At 32.6% G+C, this 20652-nt stretch overlaps 1 protein-coding gene across 2 annotated transcripts in view; it reads left to right on the forward strand.

The window, feature by feature from the left end:
• Window positions 1-7809, forward strand: part of LOC106478573 (sex peptide receptor-like) — a 239866-nt gene extending 232057 nt beyond the window's left edge. For both annotated transcript variants that reach the window (XM_022382185.1, XM_013939128.2), the window contains 2 exons: window positions 1994-2181; window positions 5753-7809. In XM_022382185.1, the coding sequence (XP_022237893.1) occupies window positions 6052-7260 (1209 nt within the window). In that variant the 5' untranslated portion in view covers window positions 1994-2181; window positions 5753-6051 and the 3' untranslated portion in view covers window positions 7261-7809. The remainder of the gene's footprint in view (window positions 1-1993; window positions 2182-5752) is intronic.
• The last annotated feature ends 12843 nt before the right edge of the window (window positions 7810-20652 follow it).

The raw sequence follows: 20652 nt of genomic DNA on the forward strand, positions 1-20652 counted from the left end.
GATGGACCATCTGTCCGATATCGGCCGTTTAGTTTAATTTACTTCACTTTTTTTTATTGTTTACCGTTACTCTCATGTTTACCTTTTTAAATTTACATACTTTGTCTGCATCAATTTCCTGTTTTCTCAGGTTAAGCCCATATTCCTAGGCCACACGCGGGGTGAAGGAGGATTTTTAATTTTCGAGCACCCTAGATTAGTAATTATTTCTTCGAAAATAATTATTTTTAAATCTAAATAACTGCTAGAAACGAACGAAAAAAAAAAGACCTCTCTCTTAGTTGCCTCTCACCCACTCAGTTGATCACTTCACCTCTCTCCGCGCACAATCAAAATAAAGTCCGACCTTCTTCCTTGCATAATACATACGATATAATCAAATTCTGCAAACCATTTTTTTTAGATATTTTAAACTTTGGTTTTGTAAACATAAATTATTTTATATATTATATTTATATTTTTAGAAAATCGTTTGAAATTCTGGCTGCCTGCAGTTAAAGTAAAGTCCGAACATTTTAGGCTACATTTGTGGAAAATATAAGTACAATTTCATGAAGGAAAAACATCACACGTAAGGTAAAGGTAGCTTACTATCACTATTTTGGGTGTAAAATAGTGTGATCTACAATTTGTACATCAGGTATTGTGGGTTGACACAGTGGCTGAATAAGAGAGCCAGTATGCCATTTACAATTCCCAATAAATTTATCAAAACATGCAGATTATACATTCTTAAATGCAATTTTCAATAAATAAATAAATAAAGTTATTAGAGAAAATGTTGTTATTTTCACGATATGCAAGAATATTTTGTATAAATCTTTCATAATTCGAGAACTAGAGATGATCAGTAATTTCCAACAATATTATTATAACCATCAAAATTTTCTTTTTGTTGCCCAGTCAATTATTTTTTCACACCTTTAAGTCAGTAGATTCAATCATATGTTTATAGGATATTAAAAGTATGAGCATCATAATTTAAGTACAACTTAAGTAAAATGTAAGTTTTTCACACAAATGATTAAATGAGGATCAGTATGAAAAATGATCTAAAAGGTTTATTTGCAGAAAATGTTTCTAACTTTAATTATTTCTCCACGTAATACGTTCTGTATGTTCATACCGAGGAAGTTATGGATATAACCCTATTGTTGTTGTTTTGAAGTGAAGCACAAAGCAACAGAATGGGCTACATGTGCTCTGTCTACAACGGGTATCGAAACCTGGATTTTAGCGTCGTGGCACAGTGGTATGTCTGCGGACTTACAACACTAGATACCGAGTTTCGATTACCGTGGAGGGCAGAGTACAGATAGCCCATTGTGTAGCTTTGTGCATAATTACAAACAAACAAATTGGGGGGCATATAACCCTATTGAAAAGATCCGAGTATTTCAGAAAATAGGAACATTGTCTTCAAAAACTCTGATACGGTTCTTGTTTCAAATATCATGGTAAAAGAAATATTTTACATAGTTTATTGGAAAAAATAAACAGCTTAGTCTACTTTACTGTCAATTCCTAGCTTCTTTTTCCAACTTACCAAAATTGTTTCTCTTGTGTTTTAAAAAACAAGCGCTTTTTATAGCAATTGTATGAAAAATATGAATTATACTTTTATAATAAAAAAAACGTACTACCTCCAGTAAGGACAGAAACTTATTACATATTAATTTTATGGGTTTAAACACCAAAGGTTGACGAAATTTAGAAAATTGATAAGACAAACACTCGTGATAAATATTGCATAAGACTGCAAATGTTTTTCTCTACGTTCCTCTTAATTTGTTCATTTCAACTCACAGTTGTGTTAAAATAACACAGAATTACAGTCTTACGTTATTTTTGTCATAAATATTTGGTCTTTTGAACTGGGTGATTATGTATTAAATTTCCCATTTAAAATGTTTGTATGAGAAACTAAATAAAGCCAATGCAAGCATCATCCGTTCCAAACAGTTTTAATTGATTCTCACAATCTAATTTCTAGTGGCCGTTCTGAGATCTTCCAAATTTCATGGACTGTTCTGGTAGATATTTCCCTTGAGAAACCTCCAGAGCCAGAAATCTGCTAGTGAACCTCGCCTGCCATTTCTGTCTGAAATTATCAGTAAAAGTGCCTGATAGAAATGTTTTAACTGGACAACAGATATGGGAGTCGTCTCATTTTATTAGAAGGTTTGTTTATTTGTTTGTTTTGAAATTCTCATAAAGCTACTCGAGGACTATCAGCGCTAGCCGTCCATAATTTAACTGTAATATATTAAAGAGAAGGCAGCTAGTCAACATCACCCATCACAAACTCTTCACCTATTCTTTTACCAACAAATAGTGGGATTTACCGTCACATAATAACGACTCCACGGCTGAAAGGTCGAGCATGTTCGATGACGGGAATTCCAACTCGCGAACAACAAATTGTGAGCCGAGCGCCCTAAACATTAGACATGTTAGAAAATGGTGTTACAAGTATCACGTAATGTATTAAAATTTTGGATAGCCTAAAACTGAATTAAATTTTAATTTAGCTTTAGTAGTTAAATAAATGCCGATGTATATCCAATTTATGATATCTGCCAACAAGATTGATACACACAGTTTCTTTTTATTAATACATATATGTTTTAATATACAAACAGTAATACAATTTACAATAACAGTTATTAGAAACAATGATTTATATACAAAAGATTTACAAGTAATATCGAGTCTTCTTTCTGGTCTGGAACTTCCTTGATGTCTTATCGAAGATTCACGATGAGTGAATTAATTTTGAGTTGACGTAAGTACAATTTACTTTACAGGAAACTAGCTCTGTAAGCCTTGCTGATCACACGCCGATTACAGATCGAGGTTTCCACCACAGAAGTTATATAATGTCTTCGTAAAAGTACTAATGTCCGATGTCAATCCACTGAAGTTAAATGGTTTGTAATGTTCGAAAGTTCCCGATTAATAAGCGCTAATCACAATTAAAGCACACCAACTATAGCAAACCAATAATATATGTACTGTCTTTTGGCGCGTCGCGTTGGTTATGTTTATAGGCGTGAAGAGAGTTTCTCGAACTTTCAGCTTACGCAACAATATAAATGACACACCAGTGTTTACGTGCACACACATATTGTTGATTCTTACACTCGATAATTTTCTACAGTTTTAGTGAATAGGCGGGAATTTTGCAATATAGATTCAATAGTATAAGTTATATACAGTTCTAAATATAAATTTAACTTAAACAAACATCGATATTAAAATCGATATATAATAGTAAATCCGTCATATAAACACCTCTATCCCATAGGTTTGAAATAGCGTTCTCTAGTTACCGAAGCAAACTGGGTACTCTCAGTATCATTAAAAGAAGTGGGAATTGATGTTAAAAGTGATAGGAAAGCCACTCCATACAATAGCATAAAGGTAATGAATCGACTCAGTAAGCTGGACATAGACATAAAATTTCCAGACTGACGTATCTTAAAGTATCTTTTCAAAATTATTTTATTATACTCCTTTCATGGGTCATCGATCTCTCCAAAACCAAATGTGTAAGGTCAAGTTACAAAGGTAATCACCATCTTTAACGGCTTGCACAGTTCTAAAGTGATAAGCTCTGACGTGGGGGCGTTATAATGTTGCAGTCAATCACACTGTTTGTCGGTAAAAGAGTAGCCCAAGAGTTGGCGGTGGGTGGAGATGTCTAGCTGCCTTCTCTCTAATCTTTTACTAGTAAATTAGGGACGGCTAGTGCAGATAGCCCTCCTGTAGCTTTGCGCGAAATTCTAGACAAACTAAAAAAAAAAAAAGCTCTGACTCTAATATGTTTTTATTTTATTCTTTAAGCTGTTATTTTTGGAAGATCAGGTTTTTGACAGCGCTACTTTTACTTGCCATTCTAAATGGATGTTTCTCAGTTTGTTCTAGTGTGTTCTGAGTAGCCTCCGCTACTGTTTCTCAGGGTAAAATGATCGCCTAGAGTCAGAATATTTTGTAGCATTGTTTGAAATTGTTATTTTAATCAAAGTGAAGCAACAAATTGTAAAAAGAAAGGAATAAGATAAATAAATACAACTCTAGTGTGTAAAATCATATAGTTTTCAAGTATTTTATTATGACTGAACATTTCTGAATGAAACTTATGCTTATAAATGTCTCTTTCGTGAAATTTTGTTTCCTGTAGACTAATACATTTTTAATGTGTAATAATTATAAACACACAGGATTTTCTTTATAATTATCCTATCAATTAAGATGTGGTACTACGACAGAATAACTGTTTCCCTAGAAATATGTTATACGTTTTAAATGTATCAACTTTTATTGCAGAGATTAATGCAGACTTAAATGTTGAAGAACACATTGCTTTGAGACCATCTTCATCTGAAAGTGTTTAAAATATCATTAATACTAGATCTCTAAAGATGTATTTTTGTTGCTCAATTAGCTTCTGAAAACGTTTATATAGTTTCAGTAACTAATGGCCTGGTATAGCCAGGTGGTTAGAGCGCTCGACTCGCAATGTGAGGATCGCGGGTTCAAATCCCCGTCCCACCAAACATGCTTGCCCTTTCAGCCGTGGGAGCGTTATAATGTGACGGTCAACCCGGCTATTCGTTGGTAAAAGAGTAGCACAAGATTTGGTGGTGATGACTAGCTGCCTTCTTTCTAGTTTTATACTGCTAAATTAGGGACGACTAGCGCAGATAGCCATAGTGTAGGTTTGCGCGGCATAAAAAAAACAACAAACAAAGAGTAATTAATGGTACACTAGTGGGTGAATAATATGTATTAATTAAGGTCACGACGAACGCATAAATAATTTCTTTATCATTTAACTACAGTCAGTGTCAGAAACTTCGCAATTTCTGAGTTTATTTTCGGTTTTAAATTCTTCACGATATATGTAAAATATTTTGTAAATTAACACAGCATATACTGATATCTAAAATCTAAGAGGTGTTAAATCATCAGCAGGAGATGGCTTTAGTAAGTATTTTTCGTATTGGCACGTTCACTGTTGGTGCAGTAACTTAAGTTACTGAAGTAAAAACATCTAAACAACTTTTTTCTATTTTAGTTTCTGAAGAGTTCAATAATCGATAATTTCTAAGCGAGAACGTGTAGATAAAATGTATACAAGTTAATTTTATTAGTTAGTAGTATCAAGAAGTTCTTTGTACGAAAAGAAATACTCAATTTTTTAATAAATTTTATAGCTAGAAGATTACGTTTACATTAAATTCACCGAGTAGTTTTAGAACTCTAGAATTAAGAACATTTAAAAAAATAAATTTATGGTTAAAGCAGCTCACAAGGGCAAGTGTCAGACATCATAAATACTACTTCTTTCTCGGTGACATTACCTTTAGTTTATATAACCCCTTATATAACTCCTTGGAACAAGTTTTTATTTATATACAGTGTATAAAAACCCGACTTTCTAAATAAAACCAATATCAGTCATGTTTACTAAACCATGTCATGACCATGGTGTGTTTCCATACTTATAAGTTTAGCGAACTACCAAAGTTCATATAAATGTTTTTACTTACAAATGATAAAAATACATTGATTGTGACTATTGTGAGGTGTGTCTACTGTTGAATTCCAGTCTATATTGTTTAAAGTTTAAAAACTAACCCTTGTTTCAGAATTATCATGTATATATATATATATATATATTGTGACATACTATTATATACAGAAAACTGTTTTGATTACAAGTGAATATATCTTTTTTTCTTTTCAGGCGTCCAATCTTTGGCTTGAACATTTTTTCTATCATGAATAGCAAGAAGAATACAAAAATATATATTTCGATCATAGTTCTCCCATAGTTATTGTTGGTGTTTTATAATTTAGAAGCACTAATATGTTTTATTCGTATTTTTAAATATTAATTATTTTATGTTAGCAGCAACATCAATATTCTGCAGTCTGCTTTCTTAGAATATTTTCTCTTCTCCATCTCAATTCGGCTGATTAGCGAGAAATCTATGTTTATTTGATTAATGCAATTAAACCAATATTGCATTCTTTATCAACAGTATGAATTACAATTTTAATATAGCTACTACTATGTCGACAGTTTTAAACATTACACATGAAACTAATATATCAAATGAAACAGCCCCGTCTATTTACATACCAAACCCTTCGGAAATCCAGTCTTTGCTCAACATTACTCGAGATGTCCCCTTTAAATACGCGATGCCCTTGTTTGGTTATATTATGCCATTCTTACTTTTGGTAACAATTGTAGCCAACACACTTATTGTGGTAGTTTTGGCACAACGGCATATGCGCACCCCAACTAACTTGGTCCTTCTGGCTATGGCAATTTCAGATTTATTAACACTGTTGTTCCCGGCACCATGGTATTTTTACATGTACACTCTTGGTAACTATAGCAAGGTACTCTTTCCAATCCCTGCTTGCTATTCTTATCATTACATGTATGAAGTGATCCCTGCATTTTTCCACACCGCTTCTATTTGGCTCACATTGGTCCTTGCTGTTCAACGTTACATTTACGTTTGTCACCCGACAGTTGCCAGCACGTGGTGCACTGTTCCACGTGTTATTAGGGGTATGTTGTTAGTTTACCTCGTCGCGTTCTTCCACCAGTCTACCAGGATTTTTGACCGCGTCTTTCAGCCAGTACAGTACAAATGGAATAACTCAGTTCATTCTGGTTGTATGTATCACACAGCAAATTGGGTGAGAAATGTTATTAATGAAAATATCTATTTTACTTACTACTATGTTTTCCGTATACTATTCGTCCATATTGGTCCTTGTACTGCTTTAGTTGTGCTGAATGTACTGCTTTTTAGAGCTCTCAAGGAAGCTCAACGGAAACGAAACATGCTATTCAATGAAAACCGCAAGAGCGAGTGTAAGAAACTGCGAGACAGTAATTGTACCACACTCATGCTGATCGTTGTTGTGACAGTATTCCTTGCTGTGGAAATCCCCTTGGCGGTCACCACCCTGCTCCACGTCATGCAGAATGCTCTTGAACTCCAGGTCGCTGACTACAATGATTTGAATGCCACCATTTTGTTCACAAATTTCTTTATTATGCTCAGTTACCCTTTTAATTTTGCAATTTATTGCGGTATGAGTCGACAGTTTAGAGAGACTTTTAAGGACTTGTTCATGATGGGTAGTCTTGTTAGCAGACGTGAAGGCTCTTCCAGATACAGTCTCGTTAATGGACCACAGAGAACGTCAGCTCATGAAACTGTTTTATAAACAAAATCAACTCCTTCTAGATTTGGCAAAACATAAATAAATATTAATAAGTAACAAATGATTTTTTTAAAAGTGACTTGATAGAATTATAGTGAAAAGATTGAATGACTACAAAAAACAAAGCGCTTATTTGAAAGTTTTTTTTAGAAAACCGCAACAAGAAACAAAGTTCCACAAACGATTATTCTTTCAAAACGATCTAATGTACAAGCGTTAGTGGTTTAAAATAGATTAAGACATTATTCAAATATAAACCTTGAAGCTTCAAATTTCTTGACACATAAATATGGGTTACATTGTCATTCGGTGTGTTATATGTTGTATGTATTGATATTATTCAGAAATGTATCGTTTTAATAAATGTTCTTCGCTGTTACTCTCGCGATAGGTGATGAACTTATACTAATAATATGGGGCTCATTAGTGTAAGTTCACCTACCCACGAGGAAAACTAGGAATAACTCAGTGTAGTGGTTAGATTACATTCATTTTTTATTAATTATACATAATTTATGAATTGAATATTCTCAATTAATAAAATTTTGACGAAACGCCAATTGATGTCGTTTTCGAAATTGCCAACAATTTCTGTTGATTTTTTTATTATGCTTGTAAACTTTGAAGTGATTTTTGGTTTAATAAATATGTTATTTGTTCACTGTCTGGTTGTTCATGATTTAAAGACAGAAAAAGGAACATTAGAGGTTGTTTTGACAAAAGTAGAACTTATCCATGGTTAAGCTTGGATGTTTTAAAGATAATGACGACATTTTTCGAAGTTGTGGTTGAACGGTTATTTTAAGCTTGAATAACTATATCGGAAGACGCAAGCCAATGCATAATAATACTGTTCCTGTATCTTCTTAGTTTGTGTATTTCTTGGTTCTTTTTTGGCCTTCTGGCAGTGTTTTCCAGATATTATATAACTTTTCTTGCAATTCGATGAACCTTATTGATAAGCAGTCAAAATATATTCAAATTACTAATTGTTTCTTTAACATAGTACACAAAAATGTCTGTTTTTGGATTTAAAAAAAATCAAAGAAACCGAAATAGAGGTATAAAATTTTGTTTACGCATGTGTTCATGTGACCTAAATATTACAAAATTCACAATCTCAGCATAACTGGCTTTTAAAATTAGGAGTTGTGTCCTATCTTGTCTACAGCTCGAGAATTCAAGATAAGTACTCGAGCTAATAATGAGAATATCCATAGAGCATTCAAATTTCTAGCCATTAATTTCATAGAACCTGAGAATCTGAGCTTGATAACAGAGAAGCAATGATTTTTTTCTCATGAAAATAGAAACTGTGAGGGGCATAATACATGACAGCTAAAAATGCGTTATTTTCAAGTGCAAGAGATGAGAAATAAAAGTGTAGGCATTAAAGTATATATAACAAGTTTAAACGTTTCCGTCGAAATATTTATCATAGTGGCAACTTCCTTATTTCTATTATGTATTAGCACAGTAACTTCAGGTAATATATTTGTATTACTTTGTATGTTTACTTCGTGCGTTAAGGAAGTTTATTTTACTGCTAAAGTCCCCCAGTTGTTCTGTAGTAAGTCTGAGGGTTTACAACGCTACAAATCTGGTTTAGATACCCGTGGTGAATACAGTACAGATAGTGTATTGTGTAGTTTGTTCTTAACAACAAACAAACTCACTGATAATATTAGAAATAAAGAAGGCCTCTCCATTACAAATGTAAGATTTTAACCAAATTAAAAAGTCGTTATTAAATCATGCTACACAATTCTCAACTTTAACTGCCTGAAATTATAAGTGACTTGACTTAGTGATTTAGTTTTTGTTTTACCTTTTCACACTCTGTATTAAAACTCTCTGTTAAATACTAAACTGTAGTATTTAGTTAGCGATGGTGTTTCCGTTTATCTATTTCCATTTGTCTAGAACATAAGACTCTTTTAGGTTTAATATAAGTTAGAAACACTTTTATGGTAACATTACATAATTATGAAGCTTAAAGGCTTGACCACGCGTAATAAAACTGTTCATTCACTGCCACGATATGATTTCATGGACCAAAGAACTTAAAACCTTTTATAAGTGAGTAAGAAACACCTAATAATTTAATATCTCTAATGCTACTCACTCTTTACGGCAACATCAATTAACAACAAACATAAATAATTTTGAGATGATTAGGTCGTAAAATGGTAACTATGTCAGTATTTTTTTTTTGCAGTTACTTATATGAAAAAGATGTATCGTATAATTTATTAATTTACTTCCTTAATAATGGCATCAATATTCCTTTAGCAATGACATATTTCGACAATAGTTTATAAAATAACAATTCTTGTATTATTTACTAAAAATTGTGGAAATTCTTGGCTTACAAAAACATACTGGCCGAACCCTAATTAGGTAGGACTAAGATCGAAATGTGGGAAGAAAAAAAATAAATTAAGTAATTTGTAAAATACTATATACAGGACATTAATTTTCCATTATCTAACTTCTACACCATCTAGTGTAATAATCAATTCGTAAATCACAATATATGAAACAGTTATTAATTTTAAACTAAGATCTTTCCTTCCACAAGCAAAGGTTATTTCTCAAAATGTTTATGTTTAACTATTGAAAAATAAACGAACACGGTTTTTGAGAACTAATTTCAAAACATGGTTGAATTAACATTCATTCGAGTAATTAATGAATCCAAACTGAAACTGATTAACACAATCAATTCAGTTTTTGATCAGTTTATCAACTTATTTCAGCTATCAATTCTATCATTTGGTGCTTCTTTTACGAAGTAATTAAAAGGAGTAGTAAGTAACGACCTTTTTAATACTTCTCTGTTGTTGATTATAACTTTAAAGGTATTAGGGATGTCAGACATGTAAGTATTAGTATTACACGTTAAAATTATCACATCATAAAGGAATTTTTATTTAATACATTTTAAAACCGTTCGAAGCATTTTTATGTTGTCCATTGGCGGATGAAAAAATATCATCAGAACATTTGGAAATAAAACTAAAACTTCTTTACAAGAAATGTTTGCAAGAGAGTTGTTTCATGTAATATAGAATATTAATATACTCAAAACATATTCGCATATAAATTCCATTATATATTTAGTGCATCGTCTTTTTTTTTACACTCACTTACTTCATCTAAGAACTTTGAAGTTGATTTTAAGTCGTTAGAATAAATCATGTTGTAAGCTAGTGCAGTTAAAAAGTGTAAGTATAAGTCATGAAAGCAAATATAAATTCAGCATTAAAAAGGAATTTAGAATTTTTAACCCTTAAAGGCATCTTATTGGCATATGGGCTAATTGGCCAGGCCAGAAATTCCTAGAGTTGATACACAACTACCCATAATTTTAAATTATTGATCACAGAGTAGGAAGCTAATCAGCAGCACACAACGCCGTAGAGACTTTGTTCGGCCCTTTGATCCGAATAACGAGACTGACTGTCATTTTTTAAAGCGATAACAGCTAGAAACCCCAGGGTCCTCAATCCTCAGCACGATGTGCTCAGGCCATAGGAATATTGTATTATCTGTTACATTTAATTTGCTACTAGATATTTGTATGATGTATTCGATCTCTCTCTGTTTGAATATAGAATATAATTTAAAGTTTTTTGTTGAAGAATTTCGAGCAAAGATATACAGTGACTACATACGCATAGTTGTCCTTAACTTTGAATTAACATATTAAAATAAAATCGGCTAGTCCTACAATACTAACTGCCAGTTCATGGGTTATCCTTGTTTGACCGTACATCACTCCCACAGCCACAACTGCGGAGTGTATTTCTGCAGGAACGGAATAATAATTACGAACCCTCGGATTCACAATCAGGGCACCTTAGTCACTTTGCCACGCCCTACTCACGTGAGAAAGGAACGTTAGAACATGAGTTATATCATTAAAGATGTCTACTAAACACGTGACTAGTGTATTCAACCTTCTTCTATTTGAAGATAGGTTTGTTTGTTTGTAGTTAAGCACAAAGTTACACAATGGGCTATCTGTGCTCTGCCCACTACGAATATCGGAACCCGGTTTCTAGTGCTGTAAATCTGCAGACATACTACTGTGCCACTGGGGCCATTTGAAGATGGAAAAAACGTTTAAAAGTCAAATGGTAATGAAACGAATTTAAACAATTTATTAACACTTATTCTGAGCAATGATCCTTAATGATAAGGTACGATTTATTCTTTTCAACTCAAGGATATTTCTAAAGTATGTGATTTTGTTATGCTTTGTTATCACTAAACAACAACAAAAAAATTGCTGCTAGAGAAAACTCAAGTAATTCAGGGTAATTTGATGGTGCTGATTTCAAACATTTGTCGGAATTTGACCACCATCTCTAGATTTTGAGTTATTGTAATATCCCAATGTTTAATCAGCAATATGTGAAATACCATGCAATCAACTCGGTACAATAGATTTATGCTGTGAAATTAAATTTATTCGGACAGTTTAATTGGTAAAAGGTATATATTTTTGATAAATTCTAATACTGTCTGTCTTGTATTGGTGTAAAATTCGAGATATGTTGCTCATCTATGCTATTTGGTCTCGATATAATGGTAGCGAATTGCACGGATTTTTCTTCATTCTCACGCTCACCTGCTACGTTCTGGAATCATGAAACCCTCACGCGCTTAGTTTGCTATAGCATTCGAGAAGTCCCTCGACTGAGCATAAAAGGAGCGAAGTCAGCCGTCTCTCTCTTAGTTGCCTCAACCCACTCAGTTGATCACTTCGCCTCTCTTCGCGCTCAGTCAAAATAAAGTCCGACCTTCTTCCTTGCATCATACATAAACTGCCTCATCTTATCACATAAGAAGAGCTAAATGATCTGATTTAGTGACTTGTTTTTATCAAAGCAGCATGGAGAGCTTCTGGGGCTCTCATTTACATCAATATAATTTATTAGCTCCAGAAACAAGCTTCAATTTATCCAACTCGCCATCAAAGTCTTGCTTCTCACTACAGCATACAAAATACTTTGTGTTTCTGTACAAATATTGATCCACTAATTGAAGAATTAGCTACTGAACATCATGCTCAAGAATGTACTTTTATCGACTCCTCTAAAGTTAGTCTGAAAGCGGTACTTTTGCACAATGGAAACACTAAGCCATCGATTTCAGTTACTCATGCTGTGAACATGAAATGAATTTATCAAAACATGCAAATTATACATTCTTAAATACAGTTTTTCATGAGTAAGTGAAGTTATTTAAAAAAACTTGTTATTTTTACGATATATATAAGAATATTTTGAATAAATCTATCATAACACGAGAACTAGAGGTGATCAGTAATTTTCAACATGGCTTTTATAATCAACATTGTCAGATTACTCAGAAGGAGTTGCATTTTTCCAAGTAGCAGATAAATTTGTTTTTTGTTGCCCAGTGTATTGGTTCAATAAGTAGTATATTTTAGTAAACAATTGAAATGTAATCAAGCAAGTCTATACTTTAAAGTCCATATATTAAAATTGTGGAAGAACGACTTATCTAATGAGATTAGAGCGCAAATGTAAATTTAAGACTGAAAAGTATTAACTAGAAACTTGAATAATTTATATTGTTAAATTGAAAGTACTAACTATAAGTCTGAGTCTAATAAGAAAAATAAATTCTATAATGCCCTGGAATATGAACAATATTCTAAGCAAACTGTGGTATATCCACATATTACTTTGTATTTTAAATAAAAAAATACACATTTCATTAATAATTGTACATTAACTGTTTGGTACTGTTATATGTGGATTTTGAGGACTTAATACATTGATACATCTTTTCATTTATGATACATTAAATTTCACACCAGGGCTGGGCGTGCAATAGTTGTTATGTTGCGATGATATGAGTTGAATGTTTAAGGTTAGAGCAGACAGATGGCGTTCATCACGCTCAGCATTTTCTGCTGTGAAACTTTTGCACAAGTATTCAAAACTTTCTGTTCTGTAACACACTACTATGAAAAGGTAGAAAAAAAATACATATTTATGGTTTTCCGTTTGATTTGTACCCTACATATTACCTGTAACTTAAGGTTGTTAACACTAATGGCCAGTTTTATACTTTAGACTTTGAACATTTATCTTCCACGCATTTTATGTTTTCAAACATAACTCAACACGCATAATTTATGTTAATTATATATATATATTTGTTAATGTACACTCAATACATGTGATTTATGTTAATTATATGTATATTTGTTAATTTGCTCTAAACAAGCTAGCTTAATACATCGACATTTTTTCACCTAATGAAAATAAAAATATCACCTTGTCACTAAAATGAGATATGGCATTGTGCGCTTGCTGTCACAAATACTTACTGTCAAAATGTTAATTTTTTATGTTAAGATCTGTAATATGAAATGTTAATTTCGAAGCGTGTGTTACATCACTATCAGGCCATACATTCTTGATAAAGTAACAGTAGTATATAAAATAAAATAAATATTCAGCGTGTTTTTATTTAACTAAACATAAAATAATCAAATATAGAATCATTTCTCATCACAGTTCTATTATCTGGTTTATTTTGGTATTTCATATTTTCCATCTGAGCACAGCATTTGAAGAGACACATGAGCTAAACGGCCAGATGCGAAACTTAAGATTCCAGCAGAGGTATTCTTCGTTTAAAACTGCTGACCATATAGAAACAAATCAGCAGCATCCGTTGTCTACAAGCCTACTTTTAATTTGATAGCGGAATTAATTGTCATGATATATATGAGTTCAAACCTTGAACTCTCTAATCTGCAGCCTGACACTTTGTGTATTTATATGCAAAATGCCATAAAAAAATGTTTCGTACCAGTTTTACCCCTAGTATTTATTGAATTAAACTCACATGGGTTATAAAAATGAGCTTTCAACATTTGAATATGCCCAAATAACTACTCAGGAATAAATATTTACCCTAAACAAAAGAAGATTCGAAAGTTATAACAAATAATGATACCTACTACTAGATTATTACGTAAATGAAGAAAACATTATGTTTAAATATAATATTAAAGGTAAAAACTAAAATTTACAACCGAAAAATATTCAGAGGGATGCCACTTTTGCTAAATATTTACCTTACACAGCCAGGAATGCCTCATAGTAACACCCACACGCATTCCTAGAATAATCAAATTAAATTTTCTTTTAGTATTTTACCTAACAAATTTAGAACCGGCATGACCAGGTGGTTAAGGCACTCAACTCGCAATCTGAGGGTCGCGAGTTCGAATCCCTGTCACACCCAACATGCTCGCCCTTTCAACCGTGGGGGCATTATATGTGACGGTCAATCCCACTATTCGTTGGTAAAAGAGTAGCCCAAGAGTTGGCGGTGGTTGGTGATGACTAGCTGCCTTCCCTCTAGTCTTACATTGCTAAATTGGGACGGCTAGCGCGGATAGCCCTCGTGTAGCTTTGCGCGAAATTCAAAACCAAACAAACCTAACACATTTATAGCTACATTTCTTTAACATGTTCAGAGCCTACCTAGATGAAGTTACTAAGGCGTTGGGTTCAACCAAATTAGGCCATGATTTAGGTAGAATATTGTTTACTATTCCTTGCTTGTTTGTTGTATAATAGGTGTCAAGCAAATCCTTATTATTTTTGTTTCTCGGTTTTCATTCCTAAATTTTTTAAACTCTTGATCCAGTCAGTTTGCAATGAAATATCATTGAATTTCATCACTCGGAGGGTACATACCACCAAAGATGAGTACATGTTTGGCTGCTAGATACCAAAGTCATATCTATTACGTTTGGGTAAACTGATTTATCTTCACCACTATGTCATTTTGTCTTTTATTGCTGTAACAACAACATTGTTTTATTATGACATGTAGGTCTAAGCTACTGCTTTGTATAAACACTTCACATAATCCACTGTAAGTTGTGCCAGATGGCAGTTCATACATAACTTTATTAAGAATGCTGCCTAATTCTTTATTATCTCAACATTGTTTAGTTGATGAAACAGTTTATGGGGTGCTGTATTTTATGCATAAAATTGGTTTTTCAATTCGATTTTGTCCCAAGTGCACAGCGGTATGTCTGTGGACTTACAACGCTAGAAACCTGGTTTCGATACCCTTGGTGGGTAGAGCACAGACAGCCTTGTATCGGTTTGTGCTTAACTACAAACAAACAAACAATTCGAGTTTTTAGAGCTGATCATCCCAATTATTCTATCTCATGTTGATGAACTCATGTACACTCTTCACCATCTGCTTTATTTCTTCATTAGCCTATAAGGTTAAAGACGGTATGAGTGTTTCTTTGTATTCACTCAACTACAGTTTTGAAAGGCATAAATTTAACCTCCTACATCTCGATCCGACTACTAAATACAGTTTATGGTCAACACTGTTTGCTTCGCTTTGTCAGATAGAAATAAAATGTTTAAATCTCTGTTCTAATCCTAGTGTGACTAGACATTCGCACAGTTTCTTCAAGGAAAACTATTCATTGTGATATTGAAACTGAACTATATTGGAAATAGCAACATGTGTTTATGTGTCTAAGTTACTGGATTGCAAACTTAACAAAGGACTAGGATGTCCAATACAGACACCAGGATATCTACTTGATTAAACATCAAGACAAAGGTGATATGATAATAATTCTTTAAGAACTTTATAGCAAACTGGCCTATAAGGGAATAAGGAGTCACATAGTTAGTATTTTTATTGTTTATCACAACGAAGATCAATTAAAATACTAGGTTATAAATGTTCAGGAACTTAGAAATTATTCTACTATGGAGTTGGATTTTAACCACAGCAGTATCTTTTTCATTTCTTCTTTGGACGATTTCAATGCTTGTTTTATTGTATATTAGAGTGGAGAAGCAGCCCATAGTTTCTTGGTTAGCAGTCTGATGCTCCCTTTCCCATGGAAGGGTCAGATTACATTAATGAGTATAGCCTTTCATAGTGAGGCAGTCAATCTCTCCGCCCAACAAGGTGCTATACCACACTGGACAGTTCTATATATCACGAAGACCTTTTTATCTGTAGTAGTTGACTATTCGTTCACTTATACCTTACAAAGATGTAATGAGTTATTGTCTTTTATCCCCAGTCATCATATTATCATTGGTAGATGTACTTCTGACGATACTCTAGAAGTAGTCTCTACAGAAATCTAAAGTTCTTCAGCAGAATGAATTACCTCTGACGGATTTATGCCTTAAGCTGAGCAGTTAACAATTCTGTCACCAACATACCTCCAAAGATGATCGTGGTTTTGACAACCTGATTTTATAGATTACTCTCTATTATACTTTAGGTTAAAAGTCTTCATATCATTATGTTTCTATCATTGTTGTCACTGAACTTCAACCTACGGTAGTGCAATTATTTATTATTATTAGTTATTAATTATTAATTAGTAAAGCACCACGATTACCTTGCCACAGACTATAAAATGTTTGGAACCTGTCTGACGTAACACCTGTGCTTCTGCATGAAGACTATTCCCAATATGCACCTTTCGTCTATGTCAATTACTCATACTATATTTTGAGTAAAAAGTTTCCAACAGGCAGGGTGGCTTCTTGTCTTTCTCTTGCTGAAATACTTTCTGTTCACATCAAATCGAACTAAGGTAGCTGTGGAATCAAGGCTTCTCATCAATGAACACATTGCGTTGTGGATTGGTTTCGTTAAGTAATTACCTCATTATCTCAAGTGGAGATATTTAGTATTCTCGTTTTCTGGATGCATCTCCTTGGTTTATTATAAACGAGTGATTTATTAAAGACCCGGATGTAATGTCTAAAGTGTCCCTTATTCAAAGTTTACATTACCTGTCACCCTTTAGAATCAGAATCTAATTCTTCGTTGTTTTTGTTTTCAGTTCCTTAAAAACTACAATTATCTGTCGAATTAGATTTTTTGTCTGCAGCTGCTGGTAATATATCCTTATAATATTTTCTTGGCTTTGAGTTTCCTTCTCACTGTAAAAGTTCTTAAACAATCTATATGAAACTTAAAACAACTTACTAAATGATACCTAGTTTTGGCTTATAAAAGCTAATTTAAATTGATTTAGTGTTTCTATTATTTTAAGGTTCATCTTAATTTTTTTTTATTGATCAGAAAGATCGAGTTTATATATATATATATTCAGCTACTTTGAGCTTCAGTTGTATTCATTAACATATTTCTTTTGATACTTTATGTTTTTCAATTGAAGTAGTCACCACTTTCGCGTATAAAGCAGAAGAAAAAAAACAACTGGCAAATAATAGTCGGTGACCTGGAACCTGAACTTTCGAAATAGCGTCAAAATTACTTTATTAAAGCTAAATATCGTGGTTTTTATAATAATATACTCGGTCGAGATCAATTTTATATCTAATAAATTTAGTTTTCTTGATATATATCCTAAGCTTACTTGATGTCTAGTCATATAAGAAACATTCTGTGTCTTCAAGTATATAATGAAATAACACGAAGTTATTTTGTGGATTGTAAATCATGTCTGAAGAAGCCATAGAAGATTCCCAGACCTGTAGTAGATTTCTTTTCATCCTTTCAGGTATTCTAGGTAGTCACTTTTCAACAAACCCATAGGTTACTTCTCAAACCTCTTTATTGATTTCTACACTTACGCAAATAGTTTGTAATCTGATCTATCCGATCATATACAAACGTTTCTTGTAGCTATTGTTTAGAGTTATATTCTTACTAATTGTTAAGATCATGTTTTTTGACTTTATAAGGGCCGTATTAATAAAACCACTAAAAATGAAGGAAATGCACATGAGAAAAAATGGCGATTTAGCTACATTTTGAGATAGACGAACAAAGTATAAAAAAATTAATAAATGTGATTTTATAGACGAGATTCTTCAGAGCTACTAAAAAATAAAATTTGGATTTCGTTGATGTTTTGATTGTGTGTTACACTAAATAAACGTGGCAAAAGGACAAAATTTAATTTAAATTGAGTTAAATAAAGTTTATAATTTGGTAATTAGTTGTACACCCAACCCCTGAAAATTCCTCTGCAATCCTCATAGATTTAATATGAAAGTAAAACAGCTTTTGTTCTGTTGTTTACTTCCTTCAGTCGCAGTTAAAAGTTGTATCTCTAATTAACCATTTGAACTTTTATTGTTTTTCATCAGAAAAGGTTTATGTTATTACTTTATGTGATCTGATAATTAATGGATGAGTTATTTAATTGTTTATTTCCAACTTTAAGTGATTCATGTTCATTCACCAACTTGACAGCTTCTTTGAAAGGTGCACTCCTATTTTTACTTCAGCCTAACTCACTATGACACTGGGAAAGATAATTGAGCAAGTATTTACACATTTGCCACAAGTTCAATTAAGACCTTATCTTTACACCTTACTCTCCTTCTAAACTTGGTTGTAGAAATTTTCTTCTGATGTGATACTCCAAATCTATTTGTTAAGATACTTACTAATGCATGGTATTTGTCATGGCTTTCAGTTGGAAGGTTACTTAAGGTTCTGATAGATGTGTAGCAAGATTAATGTCTTGCTATTCCTTACTTCATCTATTCAGTTCAAAAGTTATTTCAAATTGTGTCCTATATGCTTCCCGTGGTTACTTTCCAACACACCATACTTTTTTGGTTTCTCAAATGGCTGGAGTTGTTTGACTGGCTTACTAAATACCAGTACTTAAATGGCAGTGAAAGTGGAGTAGTCCAGAAAAGCACTGAACAATACTAGAAGAAACGGTTGTAGATAAGTGGAGTTATGTTGTTTCGTATTGCACAGTTTGAGGTTGAAATTCTTGAGTGGTGTAGAAAGAGGTGTCGTTGGTTTAGCCTTTGCATTTTCCAATTCCATTTCTCAGTGTTTTGTTCTAGTATTGATTTCCTTTTTTTTCAGTGATATCCAACAATAACTGTTACACTTACTTTTCTCGTACGTGTGGTACTAGTCGTATCTTTATTACTTTATTGAAACACAGACTCAAAATTTACAGTGATAAACTAACCAACTGGTTGACTCAAAATCGATCGAAACAGTTCACACACTATTTTCATGTAACTCGAGTTTGCTTTTACTTTCAAATCACGTGACATCACTTTTTAACTTACCTGACAACTTGTTTGTTTGTTTGTTTCTTGTTAAGCACAAAGCTACACAATGGGCTATCTACGCCTATGCCCAACAGAGGTATCGAAAACCAATTTTTATAAATAATATTCGTCATAATTATAATTCAATAAATCTATATTCAAATCAAGCCATACCAATTTATTTAAGACTTTTATTTTTACAGTGGCCTTCATAAAAATATATTATTAAATTTCTGTAGTGCATATTGGTGTATAGAAGACATTAATTCTAAAGATAAACGACCTTATAACACCAATTGCAGATTTTTAATTAACCATAGACAGGCAATAGCTGACTTGAAACCACAATTCTCCATACAAATCCTCAAGTACACTGACAGCAAAGAAGCTCTTCTCATCGAACAACTAAATCCACAGATGAATAGAGACAAAGAATGGCGCCTATAACTTTAATTGTTTTTATTATAAATAATTTTATTTTTATTTTTAGCCTATCGTTTTGTTATTTTACTCTGTAACCTTGATAGAACTTTTGTTTAGTACAGGTACGAGTTAATTATTTCTACAATATTTTTTTTCAACAATAAGCTTTACTACTTAATATGTCAAAAGCACGCTGTACAAGTGCACTTTATAGATTCGAATAAAAGTTATTATTTAAACCATTTGAAGCTTTGTGCAACCAGTTTCGGTTTGTGTTTTAGTGAACGCTCCTGATGAAGCAGTAAAGCGATTAAATAAAATTAAATAAAAACAACATTTTGGTGTCATAAGGTCGTTTATTTCTAGTATTAATACGTCTTCATAAAAATTTGTCGGATTTTGTAAAGGATGCTTTCTTTTTAATATTGTTACTTAGCAACCTGTGATATCGTAATATTTTATTAATAACAGGATTTTTGAGCTACATTTGAAAGCTCACTTGAAGAAGTTTTTGGAAACGAAGCCAAAAGCTTATAGAAGGAAAAAAAGAGTGAAAATATAAGAAACTTACTGAATAATTTCATCATGATTTATTTATTTACAATTGACATACATCAATATAAATCAAATGCTAGTAACCTAATGATTCCCCGGTGTGACAGTCGTAAGTATTCGGATTTACAACTCCAAAAACAGAGGTTATATTCCTCTCGGTGGACACAGCAGATAGCTCGATGTGGCTTTGCTACAACACATATATAAGTTAAACCTAGTGGCATTGATGAGTTCTGTCTGTTTCATATTAAGTTATGTCTACCACCTCAAATGTCACAAAGCATGTGCAATAACATATATA

This window comes from Limulus polyphemus, unplaced genomic scaffold, assembly GCF_000517525.1.
Source record: "Limulus polyphemus unplaced genomic scaffold, Limulus_polyphemus-2.1.2 Scaffold226, whole genome shotgun sequence".
Taxonomy (NCBI): Eukaryota; Metazoa; Arthropoda; class Merostomata; order Xiphosura; family Limulidae; genus Limulus; species Limulus polyphemus.